The sequence below is a fragment of the Harpegnathos saltator genome, unplaced genomic scaffold (genome assembly GCF_003227715.2).
Source record: "Harpegnathos saltator strain DR-91 unplaced genomic scaffold, Hsal_v8.6 scaffold16, whole genome shotgun sequence".
Lineage (NCBI taxonomy): Eukaryota > Metazoa > Arthropoda > Insecta > Hymenoptera > Formicidae > Harpegnathos > Harpegnathos saltator.
Window position 1 is genome coordinate 2,048,759 of NW_020229939.1, and position 12,400 is coordinate 2,061,158.

At 39.6% G+C, this 12,400-nt stretch overlaps 1 protein-coding gene across 1 annotated transcript; it reads right to left on the reverse strand.

Moving 5' to 3' along the window:
* Positions 1–4,734: 4,734 nt before the first annotated feature.
* On the reverse strand, positions 4,735–6,759 carry LOC105180908 (acyl-CoA desaturase-like). Its single transcript, XM_025296810.1, has 5 exons — positions 6,729–6,759; positions 5,710–6,030; positions 5,441–5,571; positions 5,120–5,325; positions 4,735–4,921 (listed from the first exon to the last, which is right to left on the reverse strand). Exons 2-5 carry the CDS (start codon positions 5,954–5,956, stop codon positions 4,735–4,737), a joined length of 771 nt encoding a protein of 256 aa, XP_025152595.1. The 5' UTR covers positions 5,957–6,030; positions 6,729–6,759.
* Positions 6,760–12,400: the final 5,641 nt, after the last annotated feature.

Below are 12,400 nucleotides of genomic sequence, written 5' to 3' on the forward strand. Positions count from 1 at the left end.
AGCCAACTACGGTAAGATCGGAGGATGATCCGGCCAACTAAGGCAAAGTCGGGAGTTGTCTGGCCAACTAAGGCAATACTGGAAAGCTTTAAAGTAATTGTTCAAAATGTCCGCCATCAACAGTTTGACAATAAGCTAATCTATCGTAAAAAGATGAAACGGCTTTTTGAATGTAATCAGCAGGGATGAGAGCAGCTTCATCAAGAATTCGATTTCGTAAGTCATCCAAATTTTGTGGTTTCGTTTTGTAAACTCTATCCTTTAAATGGCCCCACAGAAAGTAATCGTTAGGTGATAAATCGGGTGATCGAGGGGGCCATTCTATAGGTCCTCTTCTACCTATCCATCGATGAGGAAACACTGTGTCCAGATAATTACGGAAGTCCCTTCCGTAATGTGGGGGGGCACCATCTTGTTGGTACCATGTATGTTCGAAATTGTCATCCATGATTGCTTGTGTCGCTGGAACTATTTCGTTTCTTAGCATATTCTCATATTTTATCGCTGTTAGATTTCCGTCAATAAAGAGTGGACCTATGAAAACATTATTCAAAATGCCTACCTAAACATTCACTTTTTGTGGATACTACGTGTGTGTTCCTTCAATCTAGTGAGGATTTGTATCTGACCAAAGTCTACAATTGTGTCAATTAACGTGGCCATTTAACTGAAATGTTGCTTCATCTGAAAATACTACATTTGATAGATAGTTAGGATCTTCGGCTATTTTTTTCATCATCAAATCACAAAATTCAATGCGCCTATCAAAATCATCTTCATTTAGCTCTTGTATAAGATGGATCTTATAAGGATGAAATTTATTCATTTTCAATATTTTAAGCACAGACATTTGATCTATTTCATGTTGCTGTCCTACTTTGCAGGTCGAATCATGCGGATTTTCGATAAAGGATTGTAGAACATCTAATGATTTTTCTACACATGTTGCTGATACTGGCCTACCTGGTATTGCACGATTTTTCACACTTCCAGTTTCCTGAAAACGCTTTATCGTTCTTTCAACGGTAGATTTTGAAATGACATTACTATTTACGAAAAGTTTCATTAAAAAGCCGCCTCACATCATTGTTGACCTTAGTCGATCATCCCATCCTCTCATCATCAAAAGAGATATGTGTCCTCGTTCTGAAAGACTTGCCATATTGACAAGCAGAAGTGCTAAGATTTAGTCTAATCGACTAAATTAATATTTGGATCAATTCAAAGTCTAAAAATTCTAAAGACAGTGCTGAAGAATAATAATGAGCAATGAAGTGCAATTAAGTCAGCTTAAAATTAGCTTCAAACTGTTTCTTAATAATTTTCAAAAAAATAGAGAAATTTCAATCGAGTTTGCGATTCACTAAACTGTAATGAGTATTAAATGAGTAAATGGAAGAAATAAACATCGAACAGCAGAACAGTTCAAATAAATAAATAACTGAAATAAATCAATCAACGAAATTAAGACAAGCCAATAGGAGCCAACGCCTGGAAGTTAGTCGCGCAATTATTTTTACTAGTTGGCTGGATCATCCTCCGATCTTGTCTTAGTTGGCTGGATCATCCTCCGATCTTGTCTTAGTTGGCTCGATCACTCCGACCTTGCTTTAGTTGACCGGATCATCCTCCGATCTTGCCTTAGTTGGCCGGATTATCCAACGACCTTGCCTTAGTTGGCTAGATATCTTACTTTAAAAAACTCGATAACTTCGGAACAGCTTATTCAAATTGGATAAAACCATAGTGCTTTGAAAAGGTCTGAAGAAGAGCTATAAGAATATACAATAAAAAATTAGGAGTTCCATTTAAAAAATCCGAGGTGACTTTGTTCTGACCTTGATAACGCCACCCGAGGTCAAATTGTTAAGATCGATAAATAGATCTTTTTCAACACTACAACTTTTGTCTGAAACATTTTTTTATAAAGTGTATATTTTTCGAAATTTTCAGGGGTCCCGGGGTTTTTTCTTCACCCTGTATGTGTAAAGTTTTTAGCGCTCATTATGAAATGAATATATAATAATAATTATGTGGCTGAAAAGTTTTGCACGCCACTGTAAATATAGTGTTTCATAACTGTTAAGTAGGAAACGATAATGGATGATGGCAAAAGTTGTGAGACCAACTTACAATCATATCCATCAGACGATTACATATTCAATCAGTGCATACACATATACAGTTTTCAGTCCAGGTTTTCAAGTTTATAGTTCAAAGTTTACAGGTTTAATGTGAATGCTCTTGAGGTTTTTGGGCTATAACGGCGCAGGGTTTGGAATTCATCATGTTATATTAAAATGGCCGTAACTTTGCAAGGAAAAATCGTAGATGACCATTCGACAGCTCATTTTGAAGGGAAAGAGTAGTACTAAATGATGCAATTAGAAGAAAAGAGCTAAAAATGTCGTGCGTCCTATACATAATCGCAAAAGTAGCCCAAAATGTCATTTTTCGAGTATATAATCTCAAATATCTCAAAATCCTGACGTAATGGGCCAATTCTGACCTCGGATGCGGATTCTGCGCAAAAAATTACTTGGGAAACGACCCCCAGCTGCCCAACAACAATCATGATCCCATTTTTTGTAGACTTGTGTAATTATTGTTAGAATGACAAATTTAATACGCCATCATACAGGGTGTCTTAAAAATACTAGAACCCCTGGATAACTTTGCAGGATCAAGTTTTCATGAAAAAGTAAGGAATCCTTATTTTTTATTACACTGCTTTTTCTACCAATTAATTTGAACAACTTTTGACTAAAACATTTTTTATTTGCCTAATATTTTTTGAGATAATTGAGGAAAACTTGATAACTTTTTTAATATTTAACTTACGATATCTTGTTAACTATTTGTCGGAAGAAAAAGTGGTACTAGACTTTCTTTTCTTGCTTTAGTTAGTCTTAAGAATATATTGTTACAATAGTGCCCTGATGTTTGTTAATTTGATGATTTTGAAATTTCCAAAAGTTAGTAACATTACTTCGTGTAATGGGGTTAATTTTGAGTTAAGTCTCTGTCGTACACTCACATCAAAGCAAAGGAAAGGACAATTCTGGCTTTGTGTACCGTGATCGTTATCAAGTACGGTTGTTGCAACTGCACTAGATGCGTGGAAAGCATTTTCCAGAGCCGTTCCTCAAGTCGATCAATACAAGAACAAGCTAACTGCGAACTAAATTTGCCTGTTCAGGAAGTATGCTCGAGCAAACTGCATACAATCGTAAACATGCAATGAGACAGCTGCAATAAAGAATACAACAATAACGTCACATTTATTTAAAATCTGTGAAATATCATTATTTCCACCTTATTACGTTCTCGTCTCGTTGTTTTTCTCCAATCTCTTCCTTTCCCTTCTTTTTGTGTTTGCCCTTTTGATACCTTTCACATGCGGGATGCCATAACACCACGAGATCCCGTCTAATACAAAAGTCACATAGTCGGGCACTAATGACACACAGTCGATAATCTTAATTAGTATCATTATATATCAGCATGTGAGTATTAATGAAAAGTGGAACAGTTAGACAAAGACAAAGTACAAGATTCAGATTGATCTGTTTTAACCATAATTCCAGCTGTGTCGTCTGATCGCTCGTGTCTCCCATTCGAGTCTCCCATTGCACTTTCGCTCCGCATTCGCCAAGTTGGTTTTCAGTTTAGCTTATCTGTAACGGGAATCCCGTGATACAAACTCACCTCGGACTCACCGCGAACCGCGGAGTGTCATCGAGTTAATTGGCGGCTCAATATCGCATCATTCGAAGGAGAGAAGAAGCAAAAGATGCGGCTGCTTAGAGAAATATGTAAGTTCTTTGTGACCGCACCGCTTGCGTCTGTTTTGCACACAAGAGCAATCTTTTTTCCAAAATTATTGTATTAGTTCGGTACATTGTAGCATAATTTAAGAAAATATGGGAATTAGCAATTTTTTATTTATTTACACCACTTTGAACCAACTTTCTCTCTAACACGAAAATTCGCGAAAAATCTTTGACAGGGTTTTTTTTGCTTTCAAGTCATACAATTATGCAAGTCGCAAATTTAGATTACCTAACGGTTCAAGTGATATGGAAATTTATACGAAATTTGCTATTTCTACGAACAACATTCTTAAACAGTACTATGAAATTTAAACATTTGACAATTCATCGCGATAAGAAAACAATTGTTGCATTCCCTCGGTATAATCTTTGCACAATTTTTGAAATTTCAGCATAATCTAGCATAATTAACGAAAATATAGAATTTGCAAAGTGGAGGAAAAGTTTATATAAATCGCATACAGTACGTTTCGTTCACAGAGATCTAATTTACTTTCGCTTTTCTTATATATGTGTTCCAGATATCCCGAAATTGTAGTGTTAACTACACCTTTACTAAATTGATCTGAAATAAAATTTATGCCTAATACGCGATATTTCGATGTGATGCTGTTTTCGCCAAGATATAGGTAAATTGCACGTCTGGTTAGTGCTAGTTGTGCGGGTACAATATTATTTATATCTAGTCTGTCATTAATAAATACGAAATATAAGGAGAAGAGGAGGAAATTATTAGCAAGGTTTATTTTACTAATTGTCAAATATTAGTATTAATATAATTATGATTTATAACAAATATTAGTATTAATATAATTATGATTCATTAAACGTACCGTATGTACGTGATTAACTTAAAATAACAACCTAGAATAAACTTAAAATGAACAAGTGAACAAAGATCTTACATGTCGTACGGTCTGCTGCCCCACATGTGAGCGAAACTATTGACACTCCACACACTGTGCCACCCGAATATATGACGAAAGAAATGCAATTTCATGGACATTGGCCATGTTTCGTTCCACCCGTAAACGGGCATCATAATCGGTATCATTATGCCGAAAATTGTATGTAGTATCCACAAATGCCTGCGGAAATAGATAAAATTACAACATTAAAGATAATTTCTCAATGATATTAAATTGATATTCAGATGGACAGGTTCTGTATCCAAGAAATACCGAGAAAAATACGATGAAATTCAATGTATCTAGATTCATTCTCTTTTACTTGTCAGGCATTAGATTATAACAGGTTATATGCTATGTAAACGGACGAAAACTCACTTATCAGCGAACATAACGAGAGAATCCGCCTTAATGTCGCTTATATCCATTTGTTGACCTTTTTTGATAACCTCTGGATACTTTTTTACCATCAACCACCCGACGTGAGAGAAGAAGAATCCCCGATTGCTGTTGTATGGATCTGCATTTGTTTCCGTGAATTTGTGGTGTGTCCGATGATCTCGGACCCAATTGCGGATAGAGATCTAAGCAAGAAAACTATCGTAAGAAAAATATTATTTCGTTTTATTTCTATTACGTCTACTTTTTCCTCTTTCACTTTTTATGTACAGCGCCAAATTTAGGCAGCTATATGTTTACCTGGCCAGCTACAATATAGCAAAAGACAAGTATGATTCTAAGTGGCAATTTTGCTTTGAAAGTTCGATGTGTCCAGTATCGATGAGCACCAGCGGTAAAGCCCATCGCTTGAATTACGTGAATCAAGATATCTTGAAGTAAAATACATCGAATGTATTAATTATCATTAATTCTAAGCAATGAAATTCTACGCAATGTAGTCAACAATCTATCTAGCTATTGTCTCACACGTAACGATCGAAGCGTCTTATCTCCTAAATTGTACTTACACCAAAAGACTGTCTTGATATCCATTGTAAAGTCGATAGTGACGAGACTGTACAATGCACTTAAATGTACAAAACTTATTATTGCAACATTGTGCCACTTCACATTTGGTAGATAATTTATCCATTCTTCAATCGCTGAGTGCGAACTATTTCCTCTATACGTAACATGTTTATTGTCTATTACTGACATAACCGAAGGAGCTTTCTCTTGTATTCCAACATTGGCGTTCAAAGTGTCGGATGTCATCGTAAGTTCGTCTTGCCGTCTTTGCTGGGATGCGCCACTATCGTTTCCTGCTTAATAATCGATGAATTTATCCGCTTTATAACGGAAGTTGCATGCATGTGGTTTTGTTTCGTATGTTTCATTATTTATAGAATTTATTTCAAGCTTATATTGATATTCAAGCTTATAATGGCCGAAAATCGGTAACATTTTTTCTATACATTCACTTACAGTATATTTTATTAATAACGTTGCATATTCCTTGGTAATGATGCTAAAGACGGAATTACATTTTTTAAACAGATTATGCTAAATTTACTACCTCATAACATTAAATTAAAAGAAATTGATGGATAACACGTAATAAACATATGATCGATCTTAGTCATCAATTAGTGCGTCAAATAATTATTGTTAGAATGATGAACCTATTACATCATCATATATTTTTGAATACATCGCGTTATCATGTCGTACGTATTATTATTCTATCGCATAGTGTTAATATTATTATCAGTTGCAATAATATTAGCAAAAATTGTCGTGTAGAAAATTCTTGATACATTTCTGCACCATTTATTCTTCGAGAATTAATTTCGGAAGAAAATTGTCGCCACTGTAAACTTTTAATATTTCATATTTATTACTTGTGATATTAGATTTTGTGGTTGAAAAAAGCAAACAGATATAATGACCTAAGAGCCAATAGTGAATGTTTTTGAAAATAAATGGCAAATTTCTCATTCATGGAAGTGGAATCGAATCGTTCTCGTCTCTTTGGTAACGTACTTACTATCGTTATTCGTATCGTTATATTTGTATCTCTTATTGCTTGTGTGGTGCTCCTGAAGTTTTAGGAAGTACATATGTTGAAAGGCGAACTGCCGTCGTGCGACTAGCTTAGCCATAAATACATTGTATTTAAAGGTGATGGAAGTCGTATTCCATTTTGTAAATGCATTCTTTGTAATGATATGCAATGATTGAATTTGTAATCGTCTGATGGATATGATTGTAAGTTGGTCTCACAACTTTTGCCATCATCCATTATCGTTTCCTACTTAACAGTTATGAAACACTATATTTACAGTGGCGTGCAAAACTTTTGAGCCACACAATTATTATTATATATTCATTTCATAATGAGCGCTAAAAACTTTACACATATATATAAACAAAATGTATTTATTTGTCCTACAATTATATAAATTTTACAAACCCTTAATAATTCTAAATATTTCATTTTTACACAATATCTTATTACAAACAGTGCAAAAGAATTGCGCCAAACAGTTTTCTTATGCATAAGAAAAATATATTATTAAAAAATAATAACAGAGAATGTTGTCAACGTTTTTTTAAACTTAATATTTTGTTGCCATGCCTTTAAAAGCAATCACTGCAGCACAACTGCGAGGCATTGATGCTATTAAATTAGAAATGCGATCTTGAGATAAATTTTGCCATTGAGTTTGCAAATTTTGCCACAATTCAACTTTATTGGAGTGTTTCTTATTTCCTATACGTAGTTTGAGTTCTTGCCACAAATGCTCAATAGGATTCAAGTCCGGCGATTGCGAGGGCCAGTCAAGAACTCGCATTTTTTTCGCGATAAAAAATTCTTTTATTAGTTTTGATGAATGTTTGGGATCGTTATCTTGTTGGAAAATCCAACCACGTGGCATGTTTCGAGTTGCATATGACAGCATATGCTGTGTCAATATATCTCCGACGGATCCTGTCGGCCTACTTTGGGGACAGGGACCTCGCCTTCCCAAAGGAGGGTGGGATCCAGGGCCGGCGCATAATGGAACGCGGTGTTCCGCAGGGGTCGGTTCTCGGCCCCCTGCTATGGATCATCGCGTTCGACCGGGTGTTGCGCACGCCGCTCCCCCCAGGCTGCTATGTCGTCTGCTACGCGGACGACACTTTAGTGGCGGCCGTGGGGAGGAGCTGGGGGAAAGCCCGCCTCCGTGCGGAGACGGCGGTGGCATCGGTGGTGGGTATCATCGGGGGCCTGGGTCTCAAGGTGGCGCCCCAGAAGACGGAAGCCGTGTTCTTTCACGACGGAAGTCGAGGGGCGCCGCCGAAGACACGGGTCCTAGTCGATGACGTCCACATCCGCGTCGGGCCGACAATAAAATATCTCGGCCTGACGTTGGACAGCCGTTGGGGCTTCGGGCCTCATTTCAGGCTCCTGGTCCCCAGAGTGCGCAGGGCAGGGCTGGCAGTCGCCAGTCTCCTGCGCAACCATGGGGGCCCGGAATGGAGGATTCGTCGCCTGTACGTCAGCGCGGTCCTCTCGATCGCCCTGTACGGGGCGCCAATATGGGCGACTCAGCTGCGGGCGTCCAGAGTTGGGATCGCCCGTATGCGGGCCGCCCTGAGGCCCCTGTACATAAGGGCGGTCAGAGGATTTCGGACGCTGTCGTACATGGCGGCGACCACCCTGGCCGGGTCCCGTGGCAGCCTGGGGGTCCCGTGGAGCTCATCGCTGAGGAGCGCTCCATCCTCTGTTGGAGGGTGAAGGAGCTCCGCGAGGCGGGGGAACTATCGGCCAGGGACCTACGGGGCCTGAAGTCCCAGGCCAGTGCCCGAACCCTGGAGATGTGGGGCGACTTTTTGTCGGACCCACGGGGGTTCGGACGTATAACGGCCGAGGCTGTTCGCCCCTGCCTGCCACAGATGGCGGGCAGGAGGAGATGTGGAATAACCTTCCATCTGGTGCAGGTGCCGACGGGCCATAGGTGTTTTGGCAAGTACCTGACCGGATCGGTAAGGAGCCCATCTCCCAGTGCCCCGTGCTAATGGACACTATACTCTGGCCGCTTGTCCGGCCTGGGGAGTGGAGCGTCGTGTCCTGGCCGGGGTGGTGGGGTGTCGGGAGGAGGAGATCTCGCTCCCGCGCATGGTCCGGGCCATGTACGGGAGCGAGGGGGTATGGGAAGCGGGGGTCTCCTTGTGCAAGGACGTTCTGTCCCAGAAGGAGATCGCCGAGTGGGAGCGTCGATCGGGGATCCGTCGCCCTAGATGGCGTAGCGGTCGGCGTTCCCCGGGAGGGGGGTCTAGGTAGCGGGCCCGAAATGACATCGGCCGAGGAGGACGAGGGACCTCTGAACAACAGGGAGCCAGATCCTCCTCGGCCGCCTCGGGCCCGCCTCCGAACACGGGGGGACCCGGGGGGTCCGGATAGGGCGGGTCCGCGAAAGGACCCGACCCAGAGTGGATCCCCCTGATCCTCCCCGTGCATCGGACAGGTAGGGACAGGGGGGAGTGGAACACCCAGTTGGGGCTGGGCCCACTCCCCCAAAATCCTCCCCTCCCTGATTAACAGGGGGGAGGTAAGGAGGGAGGGTGGATGTCCCCTCTCTCCTAGGTGACACCAGAAGGCCAACCGGCGAGACAAACCCGCCGGGGACCGCGCCCTGGATTCCCTTGGTGGAACAGGGCGCGGTACACGGAGGCGTGGGGTTCCCTAAGAGCCCTGGGGCCGGGAGGTTGGGGAGGGAATGCGGGAGCAGTTCCCCTGACTCCCCATCCAACGACCCGGCAAGTAGACATCCCGCAGGGGTTTTAGTCAGTAGGAGTCTGACATAACCCTCGGCTCCCCCAAGGGCCGAAGGTATCCATGATGGATTTCCCCTGCGTGACCAAAAAAAAAAGAAATGTTGTGTCAATATATCTCGATATATTATAGCGTCCATAGTATCCGTGATCTCAACCAATGGACCAACTCCATTATAAGAAAACCATCACGTTATCTCCACCATATTTTACGATAGGAATTTGGTATCTTGAGTTATATCTTGTGCCTGTTGGACGTCGTATATACTTTCTACCGTCACTTCCGAATAACTGAAACTTTGACTCGTCAGAGAAAAGTACTTTTCGCCAATCAACTTCAGTCCAATATTCAAATTTCCTTGCAAAATCTAATCGAGTTTTCTTATCTTTTGCACTAATTAATGGTTTTTTTTACACCAGCACGTCCTAAAAGGTCTATTTCTTTTAGACGTAGTCGAGATATTGTACTTCGACTAACATCAGCAAGATTTCCACCTCGTAGTTCTCGAGAAATATCCATGGCAGTTTTTCTAATATCTGCTATCGACTTTCTTTTAATTATTTTATCGACGCGCTTTGTAGTTTTGCAAGGTCTATCGTTTCGTGGTTTATCAGCTAAAGAGTTCGTCAACTTATATTTAGCAATAATCCTATTTGCAGTACTTTTATCAATTAATAAGCAATTAATAATTAATTAGCAATTTCGCGAGAAACCTTTCCTTGTTGAGAAAGATTAATCACGGCTTTACGTAACTGAAAGCTTGTATGTTTCGGCATTGCGGTAGACAATAGACTGAAACTTAGTTAAAGCAAATATTTACGAAGGAGTTTCATAAGAAACGTAAACAAACCGGGCTCATAAAGTCACAACAAGATTACGGCTCAATACTTTTGAACACATGTAAATATTATATGACTAAATAATTACATACTATGTAATTTCAAAATTTTGTAACTGTACTATTATTTGTAAGAATGTTATGTCAACTATTTTATATAATTAATTTTTAGAGTAAATCAATATATTGTCATGTATCTTAAAAAGATATTATGGCTCGAAACTTTTACACGCCACTGTATTTATACTTTACTACTGTATTTACTGTATTTATTTATATTGCAACTTGCATTCAGATAATTTTGTTGTGTATGTGAGAATGTATTTCAAACTTTTAATGATAGTATACATATAGGTACAGTAGCCATTGATAATAGCAGTAAAATGGATAAAATAATATGTAATTTATGTCAAATATGTATTTGTTATTGCAGTTTCTGTTACAAACGTAATGCAGATTTCGTACAGTTACTGAATGAAATTTAAATGTAACGCGTTTCCTGCAGTTACTATGTACGAAGGATGCGCAAAATCTGAACCCATTTAATGAATGCAAAGAGGACAGTGAATTTTACATCCTAAGTTTTTATCAGTACCAATGGTAAGTACATAAATAAGAAAAATATTTAAATTTGTATAATTCGAAATATAAATGTTGTGTACACAAGTATAGGATTAAAATTTCGTTTGGTTGCATGATGTGCACATAGAACAGAGTTTGATATCGCGTAATATCGCTCTTTTCTACTCTCTCTTTTGGGGACATAGATTCAATAATGTTTATACAATAATATGAGGTAGCAGAAATTTCCAAGAGCAAATTTTCAAAAGATACATAAATTACAATAATTAATAACTCGCTTCCTGATCGATCATTGAATTTTGCTTCTGCTTGCTCAACATTTATGTCCGAAATTTATTACAATGATAGTCTTTTATTCGCGAAGCCACTGTTATGTTATTAGTACTAAACTTGTCTCGGGTCATGTATGCTGTTTTAATTATTAGGCTATATGAAATATGCGTAACTTGTATCAACAAATACCTATTTCAGGGAAAGCTAAATATTGATGAAAATCGTGCGATTGAGTACTGTGATTGAAAATTAATCCCGTTGCACGGAGAGTACGGAATACAGTACAATAACGTTACGAACGACTCGTCGCAGTGGGCGACCAATCACAGAAAAAGTGGATGATATTCTGGCAAAAGTCGAATAAGACCGGCATGTAAGCAGTCATGACATCGCCAATGATCTAAACATCCAAACAGTGTTAAATCATTTGGAGAAACACAAAACCTGGCTACAAAAAGAAGCTCGATGTTTGGGTGCCACATGATCTGACTCAAAAAAATCTACTCGATCGAATTTCTATCTACGAATCTCTGCTGAAACGAACGAAATCGTGCCCTTTCTGAAGCGGTTGATCACGAGTGATGAAAAGTGGATAACCTACGACAACAATGTGCGAAAAAGATCGTAGTCGAAGCGAGGAGAAGCTCCACAGTCTGTGGTAAAGCCCACATTGACGTCCAGGAAGGTTATGCTGTGTGTTTGGTGGGATTGGAAGGGCATCGTGCATCACGAGTTGCTGCCGCCAGGCAGAACGATAGACTCGGACCTGTACTGTCGACAATTAGCGCTATTGCACCTAGCAATTCAAAAGAAATGACCGGAACTGGTCAACAGAAAGGGTGTCGTATACCACGCTGACAACGCCAGACCGCATACATCTTTAACGACCTGTCAGAAATTGAGAGAACTTGGCTGGAAGCCAAGTTTTGATGCATCTACCGTATACCCCGAACCTAGTACCGTCAGACTATCATTTGTTTCGGCCTCTGCAGAACTCCTTGAATGGAGTTACGTTAGTTTCAAAAGAGGCCTGTGAAAACCATGTGTCACAATTTTTTGACCAGAAACCACAGAAGTTCTATAGCGACCGGATTATGGCGTTGTTGGAGAAATGGCAGAAGGTCATTGAACAAAATGGTGCATATGTGGTTTGATAATGTTATTTTCAAATAACAATAAATGTATTCTCAATTTTGACATCCAAAGG